General features: G+C 36.0%; 1 protein-coding gene across 2 annotated transcripts in view; it reads right to left on the reverse strand.

Moving 5' to 3' along the window:
* Window positions 1-640: 640 nt before the first annotated feature.
* Window positions 641-16,787, reverse strand: part of GORASP2 (golgi reassembly stacking protein 2) — a 42,911-nt gene continuing 26,764 nt past the window's right edge. For both annotated transcript variants that reach the window (XM_074303147.1, XM_074303148.1), the window contains exons 5-10: window positions 15,857-15,987; window positions 13,018-13,150; window positions 9,612-9,735; window positions 5,816-5,902; window positions 4,522-4,632; window positions 641-1,704 (exon numbers count right to left, since the gene is read on the reverse strand). In XM_074303147.1, the coding sequence (XP_074159248.1) occupies window positions 1,373-1,704; window positions 4,522-4,632; window positions 5,816-5,902; window positions 9,612-9,735; window positions 13,018-13,150; window positions 15,857-15,987 (918 nt within the window). In that variant the 3' untranslated portion in view covers window positions 641-1,372. The remainder of the gene's footprint in view (window positions 1,705-4,521; window positions 4,633-5,815; window positions 5,903-9,611; window positions 9,736-13,017; window positions 13,151-15,856; window positions 15,988-16,787) is intronic.

The following is a 16,787-nucleotide window of genomic DNA, read 5'->3' on the forward strand; positions in this document are numbered from 1 at the left end:
CCAATTAATGGCCTTTATAAGAAAACCTATAGTAAAGGGAAACCCAATTTTCCTCCTGCAATGGATCAGTAAAAAACTATAAGTTCCAAATGTACGGAGACTTTTATTTCCTTTTATGCCCTTGTAATAATGTATCATCCAAACATAGGCCTGTTGGCCTGATGTAAATAATTCTACATGAAAGTGGAAGCAGCAAATCTAAGCCAAGGTTGAACCCTTATGTAAAATCCATGCTAGAAAATAAAATGTAGTAACAGGTGACAAGTGCTGGAAGTTTGCCTCAAGTCTATAAGTTGCCACAGGAAGAAGGTACAATTCTTCTAAGCTTTTTGGTAGAAAAAGCTTTGTTCTGAGATATATCTAAGTCACTCAGCATAGCACATTACACAGCAAGAGAAAGATGGAAGACTGGCTTCTTTGGCATGGGATTATAAGACTGTTCGTCATTGAGCTGTCTTTTATGAAAGTCTATTCAGCAGAATTTACATTTTTCAAGAAGTCAATCTTATTAACCACCCTGAAAACCCCAAAGAATAGGCAAAAATCTCAATAAGATGGGAGACCTTTACCTTGATACAAAATCATGTCTAAGGCACACATAGCATGACTGGTACTGGAATGTAACACACAGGAAGAAAAGTAAAATTACAGTAATTTATTGCTGCTGTATCTATGTTTTCCCAGTATAGCTATTATTTTACAAGTAGCCACAAAGTGCCACCTTCTGGTTTAAAACTATACAACATCTCCTTTCAAATGCCATTTTACAGCAAACGCATCAAGCAACACAGCTGCAGTTACAAAATGTGGAGTAATTTTACGAGCGAGCTCAAAACAAAGATCTGTGTATAGGCTGAATAAAAATATGCTCAATTAACAGTGCACGTTCTGTTACTTTAACAAACATCTTTAGTTGGAAGATCTTTTGCAAATGTTAAAATAGATGTGACTCACAAAGATCAAAAGTAGAACCTCTTCCCCCCCAATGTGTGTGAGATGGTTTGCATTCCTGCAAACTGTTTACAAAGTACAAGAAACATTGCAGGTAAAGATTATGCATAAAAGGTTCCATTTTCTTATAGAAGGAGCTGGCAGAAGGTCCAACAGGCTATAGTCCTAGCCTCTCCAAGGGTGGCAGTGGGAGCCTGTGTTACCTTAAAATACAAGCACTTTCTGGTGAACCTTGCCCCCCACCCCAACTTTGCAGTATAGAAAGCCTATATCTTCTTTTTTATCTTTACCCTTAGAATTATTTACAGGACTCCTACAGATACAGTACAAACTAGTATGAAATTAATGATAGTTTGCATTTCCAAACACGCTCCTGTGGCTAAATAAATATACCAAGCCAATCCCAAGGAATGGTTTCAAGTTAAGGTGACTCTGAAACACTTGTATCTGTTACAGTAGAAACTGGCTTTTCACTAGTCGGGATGGGCTCGTTTGCTATGTCTTCAACAGTAGCTGCAGCCTTTGAAGTGGAGGGAGGAGCATCTGAGGGGAGTGAAGAGGTCTGTTCTACTCTTGCAGCAGATGCTGAATCAGAAGGTAGGCTCACTACTGGAGGAAGGGAGGACAGCAGCTCAGGCGTTGCAGAAGAAACCTCTGGGACCAAAGGGAACGAGGGGAGAAATTCTGATGGCATGGACAGCGGTGTTATTCCAGACAGGTTTAAAGGAGGCAAGGAAGGAAGAGGTGGCAAACCTGAAGTGAAAAACAAAAACAAACCCAAGGATGGCTTACAGTAAAATCTCAAGTAAGTTTAATAAGGTTGAGTGAGGCATGTGTGACTGTTAGGGCAGATCAGTGACCACCTCGGTACAGCCAACAACCCCCAAGAGGGGACCCTCTTTACCAACACACAACAAAGAAGGGATAGGGTGCAAGGCAGGAGTGGGAACACTTAAGTGTGGGCTCTAACAAGAAAGGTGGCCTGGCATTCACATTCAGCCAATCACTGCCCCTCTGTGACAATTAAAGAATGTTAACTGTTTGATGGGACCCATCTGCCATTTTGCAATCTTTTCCAGAGGATTAAAACTACCAGACTTGTCTCCTTCATAGTCATAAAAACTCTACTAATTATAAGTATACAAGGACAAGTAAAGGCAGAGATATATAATATCTTGGGGGAGGGGAACCAAGTTAAAGATAACACATGTCCTAGAGATATCCTAAGGGCTAATGGTAGGGGAGAATTTCTCTTTTAATTTTATCTTAAACCAAAAGAAAAAGCCAAATTCCTGAGCACAATTCAAGAACACAGAATAGAGTAAGTAGATACAGAATCAATTGTAACACAACAAAACCACAGGTTATGTTTATTTTTAGCTAAACATCATGGCCTAGGAACATATTTTTGTAATAAGCCAGAGTTTTCCCTATTGCCTAATAAGACAGGAAGGAGGAAATAAAAAACTCAAACCTAAGCCACTTACTTATTCAACACCAGTAATCAAACAGAAGCATTTAAGTTAACACCCAATTAAGACTGAGAACTAGGTAAAGTCATGTTGGAACTCTGAGATCACAAGCTGCTGGCATTATGTCTCAGAATTAAAAGAAATAGGCCAATATTTCAAAGAATTCAAAATTCACAAACCTCTATCCCTTGACAGATGGTCTTTGTGAATTGCTCTGGCCAAAAAAATCCTATTAACTAAGTGATAGTCTGATCCTATGATCAGACCTGGATGATCTTAGAATGGATGGTCTTTCATACCTAATGGTCAGTAAAGTCCTTAGGTTTTTTTAAAACCTCAGTAATTTTAGGTAGATCTGACAGGGAGAGTCTGTCTCTTTATCATCCTGGCAATGAAAAGCTCCATTTTTTCCTTGTAACTGGTATGGATTTCAGTTCTTCCATCCCCAAACCAAGAATTTACCTCCCAGTCTATTATGGGAGCCATTTTCCATTTGCCAGGGATTCTATGTGAAGAATATTTGGCATTGATATGTCATAGAACAACATTAATTAAGATATGGCTAAAAACAGAAAATGACAAACACATTTATGCAACATAATTAGATTTTAAAATGTCTTTATAATTGAAATACAAAAACAATTGAACCATTTTTTTTGTGCGTTTTACCACCATATAACCAAAATTACACAGTCATTTTGAAACTCAGATAATTTGGTTACTCCTTGAAAGACAATCAGAAGGATGAAGAAGTAGAGAAAGTATCCATCTGAATGGGTTACAGTACATGGTTCTCAAAAATGCAATGATGCTGCTGAGTGAACACTTTCAATATTTATATCCTTCAGCAAAGTATTGCAATTCTATCAGAATATTCATTCCAAATACACAGAAGCATCAGAGGAGCATAAGGCCTTTGGGCTGGAAAAGCCCTTAATTCCTTTTTTCAATTTTTTTTTTTTTTTTTTTTTTTTGCTTAGGCAATTGGGGTTAAATGACTTGCCCACAGTCACACAGCTAGGAAGTGTTAAGTGTCTGAAATCACATTTGAACTCAGGTCCTCCTGACTTCAGGGCTGGTGTTCTTATCCACTGCACCGCCTAGCTATCCCCTGCCCCTTTTATTTTTTCCTATTTTAAGATAAGAAAACTGAGACATTATATCAGTCATCAAATTCTTGCAAACTTTTAAATTAGGCTGTAAGCACAATAGAAGTAATGTGCAAACAAATTAACAAGTATATTCATGATAATAATTTGCCTGCACATGTTTTATTTCAGCACAACTGACCAATGAAAAACTTGGCTTTTATTTACCAGGAGATAAATTATTGGCTACTAGGACTGAAATCCACACCAACCATGAGACAAAACTCTCTCAAATCTACCTCTTAAGTTATGACATATAAAAAGCATAAAAGGACTTTAATATCACGTAAATTCTCCTGAAATATCCTACAAGCAGAAAGCAAAATTTAAGGATATTTATGTTAAGTTAAAAAGAAAGTCATATTTTGTAATTAAAAAGGACAAGAAAGTAGATAATGTGTTATATGCCTGCTACTCTCAATTATAAATATCTGAAGTAAGCTTAAATGCTGAAATCTAGACTATGTTTTAAAAAAGAAACCATTATCCATTTGCTGGCAAAAAAAAGTTCCTGTAGGTAGTTAATTTACCTCCACTAGGCTAGCCAATACTCTCTTATTGTAATTAATTGGCATAAACAACTACATTTCTCATGTTTAAAATAGGTATGTAATAGTAATGCTTGAGGTGGAAGAAACATAAAGAAAAAAGGTGAAATACCTTTACTCAAGATCAAGAAGGTCCTGGTATTTTTCTTATACTGTCTTCTTTCTCTCCTATTTGGGGAAGAGTGGGTGGAAAAGCCCCTCAAAGCACTGATGTCAGAGGAAAACTGTAAAATTTTATAGCCTGTTCCTAATGTAGCTAAAGCAGATTGAAATGAGTTGCTTTTAAGGAAAAAACTAAGATGAGGACCTTGACTCTTTCTTGGCTCTAGAGATTCTGGGAGGGAGGGAGTAGGCGGAGGAGGAAATATTTCTAAAATGATTTAGTACAGATTCAGTACATACCAGGGTGCATAACTTCTGGTAACCCAGCTCCTGGAATTAACTGTGGTGCCGGCAGGTTGAGATTGGAGAGATTTGTTAGGTTGGGCAATCCTGCTGGCAAAGGCACCAGACCTGAAAGAAGCATCCCCCCCGAAAAAACCAAGTCATTTTACCTGCAACAAGCTACCAAGCACAACAAAAGGGTGGTCAGGCCCTTATTCCCATAAGCTCTCCACAGAAGCACATGCCAGCGATGGCTCATGATAGCATGGGAGGGATGCTAGATTTTAGTTTTACAGAAGCCTTTAAAAAAGCCGCCTTGCCAATTCCCAATGACCCTGCCCCATCCAAAATAAAAACCCTTCCTAGTAATAAAACATGAAAGTGAAGCAAAAAACAGAACCAGGTCCACCAATAAAATCCGGTCCTTACTGGCCATGAGGGCCATTTATTTCCACTAGCTGCCTGACTAGGAGGGGGAAGGCACTAATTCTATGTTAGATCTCTGAAGTCACAATTAGTGACTCTGGACTGATGAGAGCTGCTGCCAAAACAGTGTTAAAAAGGTCTGGTGGAATCCACCACACTGGACACATTGAGGGCAGCCCCTTTAACAGACAGGTCTGTTTCCTGAGGACTAGCCTAGCGATGGGCAGAGGGGCTCTTGCAGCAGCGCCCATGGCGCTTAATAAGAAGAAATTTGGAAGAATTCCAATGTCCAACATTGGGAGTGGAAGATAGCAGATCGGCATGATTAGAAATAAGAATATGGTAGGAGTGGTATTATATGCCATTTTAAAGGATCACAACACTGAGAACAAAATCTACCACAAGGATTACTCATGGATCTGTAACAGAACTAATCTGTATTACAACTGTGAAAAATGTAAAGGCAGAATAATTTTGGAATAGATATTAACTTCAAATTAATGGATGATTTGCAGTGCCATAATTAAGTTAGGGTTTTGTTTTTGTTTTGCTTTTTGGTTAAAAAAAAATCTTATATTCATGGAAAAAAAAAAGAATTACCATTCTTATTGTAAATTTTTTTTTTTCTTTACTGGCTCACATTGACTGATTTAATAGAAAGAATATGAGGTAACTGGTTAAAAGACCAGGTTCCAATCTTTAATTTGCTAATTTGCTATGTACTCTAACCTTTTTTGCACCTATAACCTCAACTGGAAAATAGGGTTAATCACCTATCCCAAGACGTGAAAAGAAAAATTTACCCTGCATTATTACAAAATATTAGTTACTATTATTCTATGTCAAAAATGTTGCTCTCCAAAATATACTGTACTTTTAAAATTACCTGGCAACGTAGCTGCTGGATTGACTGGTGGCACTGAACTGATGGACTGGTTAACTTTTGGTGGCAATAATGGTACTGTTGGTACACCTAAAATATACCAAGGTTACATTTTTATTTCAAATAAATTTATTTAACCAATAAAATCAATGTGTTATAATACTTTGTGCTTCATAGATTTTTCAAGATATAACTATGTAAACCAAAATCTGTCTCAAAAACACTGTAATATAGGTTGCATATCTTTACATTCTTAGAATGAGATAAAGTAACAAATTAATTGATCTGCAAATATTTTTTGGAAAAATAAAGTTATCAATATGGCTACCCAAAAAAATAAAACTTTTTTTAATTAACAAAAATAGCTGCCTTGCTGTTAAAAGCTTACAGAATCCTCCATATAACATTATTTAATCTGATCCTTAGAGGGCATCTAGTTGGCATGGTAGATAGAGCCCCATACCTGAAGTCAAGAAGATTAATCTTCCTGAACGCAAATCTGATCTCAGACAATTTAGCTGTGGGACCCTAGGCAAGTCACTTAACCCTGATTGCTTCAGTATCCTCATCTGTAAACTAAGATGGAGAAGGAAATGGCAATCCACTTCAGATCTGCAGGGCGTATCATTTCTTGGGGTTGCCAAGAAAACCCCAAATGGGGTTATGAAGAATAACAACAGTGATCCTCAGAGGCACCATTCCATTTTATAGATAAAGAGGAAACATGGAGGCTCAGAGAAGTTTCAATGCCTATGGTCATCAGTAGTAGGGTTTGAACCCAGGTCTTATTAACTCCAGGTCCAGCACTGTTTTCACTATACATAATACCTTTTAAGAGAAAAAGATCATGGCAAGTTCCTTGGAAGTCTCAAAAAAAGAATCAGCAGAAGAAATAGTCTTAACCATGCAAGGGATAGTCTTGAAAAATAAAATACAAGCTTTAAGGAACTACTTAATAGATAAAATTACATAGATGGGAAAGAGATGAGAGCTGGTAATTCATTTGACTTCTCAATGACAAATTTTAACTCATGCACACATATTGAGATAAAATGAATAGTAGCAGGATGAGTTATGGGTGGAAACTAATGTTTAACTGAATTTTAACCAAGGATTTAGTTAATGAATCAGAAAGGGAGTAAATATTTCAAACAGTTCTGATACTTTTGAGTTTCAGGACCCCTCTCTACTCTTAAAAATTACTGAATACCCCAAAATTTTTATTTACATGTATTCCATCTATTATGTTTCCATATCAGAAATTAAAATTGATCATCATTGATTCCTTTAGAAATAACTCAATACATGTTAATAAACGACAGGTTTTTATGAACCTGTTTTATTTTCTAAAACAACAAAAAATGCATATTTAAACAAACCTTTTTAACATTCAGGTTAATAGGAGTCAATTGTATTCTCGGATGTATTTCCATGTTCAATGTTTCAATTGAGGTATAAGAAGAAAAACCAGCCTCAAGGTATGTTGTTGTAAAAAGGGAGAATATTTTAACGGGCAAATAAATTTTTTGGCATTATTATAAACATGTTCATCAACTCCTGAAAAAGTTTTGAGGATCCATGAAGGCCTGGACTATACTTCAGGAATGGCTGTTTTAAAACATGGTTTTAGGGGACTGTATTTGTTCAATTCATTCTGCAAAGCATAATATTCCCACACAAAGAAATATACTATAAATGATTTTTTTTAAAAGCTGATATACAAAAGTATAAAAGACTACAAGATTTGTGTTTGTTGATGAGAAAAAAAATCATTTGATTCAACAGAGCAAAACATAGTTTTGCAGATTTTCTTCTCATGTCTGTAGTTTTTATTTTAGCGATGCCTCTTTTTTACTGAGAGATGCTTCTTTTTTGAAAAAAATGATGATTAGGCTAAGATCTGCAGGGCATATTATTTTAGGATGCAGCTGGAGCTCCTTGGCTTTTCAGGAACATTCTATTCTATTTCTCTCTGAAAACTGTTATAGAGCTAAAGAATAATTCTGTAGTATCTTAATTTCCTATTCTTTATGTCAAAAAATCTTTCTACCGGCCTCTTGCAAAATTTATTGTGTATAATAGAAAGCACACAATTTAACCACTATATAGTTTGGAGTTTGAAGCATGAATTTGGGTGTTTTCTCCCAAATGCTGCTTTGTTGTCTGTATTCTGTATTTAGAAGTTTTGGGCAATTCCCATATATCATTTTTTGCATTATGGTATTCTGGTTTTTCTGGTAGACCTATGTTTCTTAAGTTGTCTCTATACAACTTGTCTTCAAGGTCAGTCACTTTGCACTGCACAGAATACATTTAATTTTTTTTTTTTTTTAAACATTGTTGCATCAATTTTTTCTTTTATTTATTTCTACTTTTTAACCACTCTGGAATTTCTTCTTATTGTCTTAATTTATTTGTCAAGAAGGTGAGCAGTCTCCTTTTCTGATTTTTATAATTGATCCTCTCTTCTGATACATTTGCATGAACTCTCAACTTTTACTGAAGGTTTTCCTTTGAAATCCTGGATGCTTGTGCTTTCTCTTTGTATTCTTCTGTTACTCACTTTCAAGTTCCCTCTCCTACTTGGCTGCTGAAACATTGGAAGGGACTTTGAAAGCCAATGCATCTAACCCCCTAAGGTTGGGCTGCAAGGATGCTTTGGTCACCCCTCTTGTGAACAGGGGGGAAATTAGGGTCCCTCGCTGGGATAACTCCTGGAGGAGGGTGACCAAGCTGGTTTTGGCCTGCTGGAGCACCTGCCAACATTGGTAACATTCCCCTCTCAACCCTTGGCTTTCTTCTTTTTCAATCTGGAATGAATTACTGTTTTCACTTTTTTTTTTTTTTTTTTTTTTTTTTAATAGAGTTAGGAGTGAGAGTGTTTTAAGCAGAGTGGCTGCAGCTTTAGGAGCTGTAGCTTTTTTTTAGAGCTGAAATCTACTCCCTCTAGGTCCTTATACCTCTGCCCTTTAGCATTATCATTGCAGCTCTACCCAACAGTGAAGTCATAACCAAAAGAAAGTACCCACTTCACTACAGCTACAAATAGCTTGGCAGAGTCAGCATACATGCTGCTTGAGGGATGGTTTTTTTAAAAATAATCTCTGTAGCAATGGGGGGGATTCCCAAGACAAGCCTCTGCCCAAATCTGTGAATTAGCTGGTGCTCATACGAGAGTATATAAAACCTGGTGGGGGAAGAGAGCTCTAAATATTAGGTTTCTGATAGCTAATTTATGGGGATTTTACCTTGTTGTGGGCCTTTCTTTTTGCACTGGAATGTTTATAATTATTATACATCTGGTGCATAATTGCTTTTTTGAATGGAGAGTTAAAGTGGTTGGCAGAACATGACTAATACTCCATGGTGCTGGGTCATGTGATCCACAACTGTGGAATTTCTTCTAACAAGGTGTCAGAGCTGATGCAAATGTTAGGAGATTAAAAGATTCCTTGGAAGATATATCTACAGACATTACTGGTCCTTCAATCACCAAAATCAAGTTAGATTGTCAAAGATGTTTGCCACCATCATAAAGGAAGAGCAGTTTAAACATGATCAGGGCCTCTAGATGTTCTATCTGTGGTTAATTGAGTGTTGATTCCTTGGCCTCTAGAGTTTATAGTCTTAGACCCAATGGCCTCTATATGACAATTTAAACTCCTTGTTTGTTGTTGAATGGTGGAACATAAACATAGGCCATTTGTCTTGTGGACTGGAGAAGAAATAGGGAGACAAGCTACCCTTGGAAACTGGCCAAGAGCAAACAAATTATAAAGGAAAAAAAATTTCTTTTTACCTGTACTGAGAACATTGCTGACAGTTGAAGGAGTTGAGCTAATAGAAAGCCCTGACAGACCTTGTTCGATGCCTGTGGTTCCAGGTGGTGATATAGGTGAAGGATTCACTGATGACAACTGGACCTTACCAAAAACCAAGGTAAAAATTACTTAGATGTTTTACTTTGGTGTATTTCAAAGAAAAACATTTAGAACACATAATAAACGGGAAACAAAAATTTTCAATCATATGCTCTGGCCCCAGAAATTGCCATTATGACCCATACCAGAGGTAGTGACACTGACTACCCTATTAGACACCATTTGGGCATCCCATATTTAGCTATTCTCATCCCTCATTCAAAACAATCATACCAGCCCTTCTTACCTTGATTTTTGAGTAACCTTCAGTCACTCTAAACCTTCCATTTTAGTCAACTATAACACTGTAAGCACACCTCAGCTCATGACAATTTCCCTTCCTCCCAATTTATATTTTTAGTTTCAGTATTCTTTTTATATTCTTCTTAAATCTCATTCATCCTTCTAAGACATATTTCTTTATCTTTAAACACCTTGTCTTGTTATAAATTCACCCCTCTGGTTGGTACTAGAATTACAGAATCAGAGATGAAAGGAGCCTAAAAGATTAGCTAACCCAATAATAACCCAGGCAGGAATCCCTTTTTACAAATTTATGCCTAACCTCTATATGAACAGTTCTACTGATGGGGAGCTACCCAGTGAGAGATAACTCATAAAGCACTTCATTTAATTTTTTTTTTTTTAAACCATGACACTTTTCATTTGGACAAACATATATCAAACAATCAAATTTATTTAAGGAACATTTTTCTTGAAACCAGTTTAAAAATGTTTAACAGAGTTATTGCAACTGATAGAATGATATTTATACTGTTTGTGTTCAACAGTATTAACAAAGAAGGATGTGTGTTTTAATTTTGTGATAAGAACAGGTGCAGTTGGCCCAAATCTTATTGCTTCTCAGTGTTTTTTTCATTTAATTTCTATATAACTTGGTTAGAAAGTTTTTCCATATATAAGTTGAAATCTACTCCCTCTAGGTCCTCATATCTCTGCCCTTTAGTAGCCCACAGAAGCAGTAAATTTTCTTTTCCAAGCAAACATTAAGGACATATATTATATAATATCTTATCTCTACTCCCCAAACTAGCATCAGTTCCTGTGATAGTTCCTTATATGACATGGTTTTAAATCCCCTCACCAACTTGGTTGTCCTTCTGCCCTTACCCAGGATCCAGTTGGCAAATTTTCTCAATATTTGTTTTATGCTAGATGTTCTAATTCTATTGATGAAACCTAGGTTCATTTTTTTTTTTTGACATTTCACATCACATTGTTCACTCATACTGAATTTGCAGTCAGCAAAGATACTTTATTATTTTTCTTTTTTTTTTGAATGTAGAAATATTTTTTAAATTTGCTTTATATTCAGAATTTTAAAAATTTAAACAATAAAACAAGTAGTGCCTTTGTATTTTGCTCCACTGAATTTCTGGTGAAGTTAAAAATGCTGTCTAGACCAGGTTTTCCTACTTGTAACCTCTTTTATTTTATTTTATTTTTTTTTGGTATTTTTTAAAAATTAATTTTATAATTACAATTTTTTTTTGGACAGTACATATGCATGGATAATTTTTTACAACATTATCTCTTGTACTCACTTCTGTTCTGAATTTTCCCCTCTTCCCTCCACCCCCTCCCCTAAATGGTAGGCAGTCCCAAACATGTTAAATATGTTATAGTGTATCCTAGATACAACATATGTCTTGCACAGGAAGAATTGTATTCAGAAGGTAAAAATAACTTGGGAAGAAAGACAAAAATGCAAACAGTTGTAACCTCTTTTAGCCTGAAAAATTTTTATGTGGCCCCAATTTCTGGGTATAGAAAATAGGTATACAAATTAAACATTTATTGATAATAGATCTTAATTTCATGATGTCCAAATTTAATTACAAGACTGGTTGTGACCTCAGTTTAAGAAGCTGGGGTCTAGACTGGTCTATACTTGTACTGAATAGGAAGTTATGTCCTTTCCAAGAATTTTTGGCCTGAAAGACATTTTTTCCAATATGAATTTTCTTATGATATTTTTCTACCATATGATTATGGAGATGATTTTAAAAACAAACAAAAAAAACTATATTAGCTTTACTCCTATTAAAATTCAGCATTTTGGATTCTGATGTCATATAATGCATATATTCTTTCCAGCTTATTGTTACCCTCAGATTTGAAAAACAGACCATCTGTGTTTTCATCCAATGGGCAAAAATATCAAAGAAGATTTGTGACATAGCCTTTAGCAAACCACTGAGCCTACCCCTTCAAAAGCATAATTCCCTAATCAATAAACATTCACTGGGTATTACTATTCAATCACCTAACAATCCACCTAATTATATTATCATCAATTCCAGAAATTTGTCTCAAAGGTAGCATGGATAAACTCAGATATACTGAGTTTATAAAATTTTCCCTGATTGTTTATCATTATTAATTTTTAATCCTATCAAAAAAGAATATAAGATTAGTCTGACATATAAGCAAGGCAGAAAAGGCCCTCACCATTAACATGTGTTACAGAGAAGCCCCAAAGATAGGGATTTACAGGGGATAAAGTGCTTCAACTCTGCTCAGGATACACACATGCTCTGCCTAAGTTCTGTCTCTAGGGCTGAAAGTACTTGGGAACAGAAGATACATTCTTAGGGGGGATTGATAATATACCTGAATTGATCCTAAGTTTTAGGGGGCATAGAAGTAATAAAAGGTATAGTCAAACTGTATATTAAAACATGCCACTAGTGACACGAAGTAGCACAGAAGCTCTCATTTAACACTCTCTCTTTTGGGGGGGGGGGGGGAGAAGGAGAGCTTAAGCTGAATTATTTATTTAATACACATGTCCAACTAAAAAGCCTTTTTTAATTCCAGGTAAAAATTAATTTTGAAAAAAAAAAATCACTAAACTGCTTGTCTTTTTTGATCCAGTAATCCTACAACTGGACCAAAGGAGGTCAAAAACTGAAAAAGAAAAATTCTACATTGGCTGAATCATCTATGAAACTATACAGGGAAATGATAATAAACAAGCTAGGGTTCAGAGAACAGATAATGAAACCTATCTTCTTCCTCTTGGTAGAGAGATGAATTGCTACAAAGGCAGGGAATTTATGTAGCCATATGTCATGACCGTGTTGGTTGGTTTTGTTGAACATTTTCATTATTATAAGGAAGGATTCAATAGGCAGGAGGAAGGAGGTGGGGAGAGAGTAGGAGGAGGGTTATGTCCAGGAATTACTGATATAAAAACCAAAGGCATTCACAAAAAATTTTTTTTTCAAAGAATAAATTAAGTCAGTGAAGCAAGTATCTTACCTCTGTAAAACCATCTTTGAGGGGAGTCACAGGGGTATTAGTCATCTGTCCTGGAAGAGAAATTTTCTTTCCTTCCTCAAATGGTCGTGTAGGTATTCGATGTAAATAGCCATATCCAATGCCACATCCTAGGCTTTAGAAACATGACATTTTCAAAGGTAGTACTGAAGGTCAGTCACAATTTGGCTTAAATATGCTTGCTATCTGATGATTGTCTCATTTTAAAAATTAAAGAAATGGGAGCATGGCACCTGCAAAACATTTTTAATTGTGAGCACTTTGACTTCTATGCTGAGGGTGCCATGAGGCAATATTTTTTCTGTACTGGGTCACATGAAATTTTAAGATATCAACATCCCTACAAGTAGCATGAAGTGGTGGAAAGATCCCTGGAGTTAGTGAGTGGGCATTTACAGGTCATCCCTCCCACTCACTGCTGACAAGACCATAGGTGAGAGAAGACCCTCAACCTTTGTGAGCTTCAGCTGTGCATCTGTAAAACATGGGGGGTTAAGACTGGGTAATTTCTAAGATACCTTATAACTCTAAATTCTATGAGCCTATTTCAGTATTCACATCTATGAGCAATATGAAGGAGAAGAAAAAATTAAAAAAGGGAAGGGTCTTATATAATCTAATTCCTTAACAAGAAAATGTGTTCAATTCAAACCAATTCTCCTATATAAAAATCTCAAAGTGGTGCAGTGGGAAGAGTGCTGGCCCTAGGGTCAGGAAGATCAGAATTTAAATCTAGCCTCAGATACTTATTAGCTATGTGATCCCGGACAAGTCACTTAATTCCTGTGTGCCTCAGTTTCCTCACTACTGTTGTGAGAATCAAACAAAATACTTGTGAAGCCTGGCACACAGCAGGTTCTACATGTGTATTCCCTTCAAAGGAAAGAATAATTAGAAAAAAATTCACTCAAAAGAAGTAAGCACAGAGGTCTCACTGGAAGTGCAGTGGAATGGCTGCTGCCACTATGATAGTATGGTTTCTGGAGTCTCCCTAGTACCACTTAGAACCACTACTCACTGATGTCCTAATGTCCTAGAAAGAGACAATGACAACAAAATCTGGATGAAAATATAGCAGCAGGCCAGGTTTATATTAATATCTTCTAATGCTCCTCCTAAGCTATGTTTATACACATTTCCTTGTCCCTAAACTGGGCCCATTTTTGCAAACCTTTCCCAAGTTCCTGTATATTTTAGCACTCATTAATTCAGCAAGCAGGAATGGAAAAAGAGGGAATGAATTTCTTAAGTGGAACGAGGTAGTACTGTACATAAAGAGGGGAAGGGAAAAGAGAATAGGCTACAGAGTAGGCTCTATTTCAAATCTTAGATTATCCCAGTAAGCAGAAGTATAGCACATTCTAGAAAATGAAGTCAAGTTTCTTTTCTCTATTTGCCCCACTGAGCCTCCTCTCAGCTAGTCATCTAGGATTCTCTAAAAGAAAATGAGAAGGTGGAACTTCAAGGTTATTCCTTCTTGGACTACTTCTTTTTTCTTTTTTTTTTTTTTTAAATTATTATTATATCTTTTGATTTACAAAACATATGCATGGGTAATTTTTTCTATATTGACCCTTGCAAAATCTTCTGTTCCAAATTTCCCCTTCTCCCCCCAGCCCCTCCCCTAGATGGCAAGTAGTCCAATACATGTAAAATATATTAAATCCAATATATGTATATATATTTATATAGTTATCTTGCTGCACAAGAAAAATCAGCTCTAGGAATGAAAACAAACAAACAAACAAAAAATCCAACCTGAGAAGGAAACCAAAAATGCAAGCAAACAATAATAAGAAAGACTGAGAATGTTATATTGTGGTCCACACTCAATTCCCAAAGTTCTCTTTCTGGGTGTAGATGGCTCTCTTCATTACTGGACAATTGGAACTGGCTTGAATCATCTCATAGTTGAAGAGAGCCACATTGGACTCCTTATTTTCAAAAAGAAGAGCCAATGCCCATTGGTCTTTTAAAGGGAACCCGAGTACTTTTAAACTAAACTGTGAAATTTGTAGTCTCCCCCTGCAGAACCCTCACAATTTATGACAACTATGCTTTCTGATCGCTAGATACCAAATAACCGTAATCCATCTTTTTGGTTGCTCAAAACTCCTCCCTCCCCAACAAGTAAGAAATTCCCTACATTTAGTTATTCTGCCTAGGTACCATGCACTCCAAAATTAAACTTCCCCCAAAAAATCTAATTAAGGTAATTTGCACTTAAGTATGAGTGACTGATAACCTTATCAGAATATAGACATTTTTAAAGGCTTCTTGTGAATTAAAAGAGGAAGCTAGTTGGAATTCTAATTATCTGGATTTCAAAAGTATGGAAAAAATGCCTTTATTGGGAAGAGGGAGAGCAGAAGGGATGGGGAAAAGGGTTCTTTCTTTTCAGGCTATAGCTAGCTCTGGTTCTACTACTGCTAATGTATGCCAGGATGCCATGTGCCCACTCTTTGCCACTTTTTCCCCAGTCATGTCAGAACAAGGTTCCTTGCTTTTGAAATGCTGCCAATTATGTACTAAACTATAATCATAGCCTGTTACCCAATGGTTTGGAATGAAAAGAAAGCCTTAAATTCACTATGTGTTCTTTCATAATTAAAAGAGCCAATCTCTAGAAATAGCATACAAGTATTACTTTTTAATCTTTATTTATCTACTTATTTATTTTTACAGAGTTCTAGTTTGGGCAAAATTATGTATGTTACATCTTCATTTCTGTCTTTCATTCAAGATATATTAGAATCTCTCTATAATGAAATAATTTGTTAAAGTTTAAATAGTCATAATTTTTGCTCTCAATTGACCTTACCTGCCTTCTCCACCCCATGCAGAATTTGGTGTAATAATCACTTCTCGACAGTTATCAGTGTCTGTGTTGTACACATAAAGTTTTAATGGTTTTGCTTCATGTGTTTCAATAAGGCTAAACAGATCTTCAGACTGAAAAAGAATGTATAGGATACATTTGTTTTTATACTACTACATTGCAACACACCATCAAATAGACATCAAGTATTTCCAGTTTGTCAGTGATTTTCTAGGAAGAGTACACAATATGGTGTGCACCCAATTGTAGGCCAGTGCTCCCTTGAACAATAATTTGTTAAATGATACCTCTGTGGCTTAAGCAACTTTACCTTCCAAATTTAGAGAAGTTGGGTTTTATAACAAACATTTAGGCATGATTTTGGAGAGGGATAATTGTAGTTTTGGAAAAGTTTGAAAGGAAGTGGTTTTCAGAAGGTATCACTGTAGCCATATAAGAGCATGTGGAAAGTACTGCATATTTTCACTCTCTCCATCCCACAAGGCAAGGGCCTTGTGCCTTATTAAATTTTTCTTTTTTCTTACTTCTTTTTCCTATTTATCACATGCTGCCATCCTAATTCCCAACTCTAATTTAACTTCTTTATTTCTGTTTTCCCCAGATCTGGCAAAGAATTTTTCTCCTTAGTCGTTGGTCTTAGCTCAGAAATATCAGTCCAAGCAGTAGCCCCAGAACCAATCTCCTTAGTGGTATCCTTTTTCCACTGCCACAATAATACTCCTTTATACTCAAATTGTTAAAAGAATCCGCCACTAAATTATATTGTGTTATTGTGGTGTGGAGATGGCCCTTCCTTTGGACACTTCCTTAGGAATGTCCAAAATTCAGTTTCTGGATGACAAATATGAAGTACTGTAATTCTGAAGCCAAATATAAGCAGGAAAATATGACAAAAGTAAAGGAATACATTATA

This window comes from Sminthopsis crassicaudata, chromosome 3 (genome assembly GCF_048593235.1).
Source record: "Sminthopsis crassicaudata isolate SCR6 chromosome 3, ASM4859323v1, whole genome shotgun sequence".
Classification (NCBI taxonomy): Eukaryota; Metazoa; Chordata; class Mammalia; order Dasyuromorphia; family Dasyuridae; genus Sminthopsis; species Sminthopsis crassicaudata.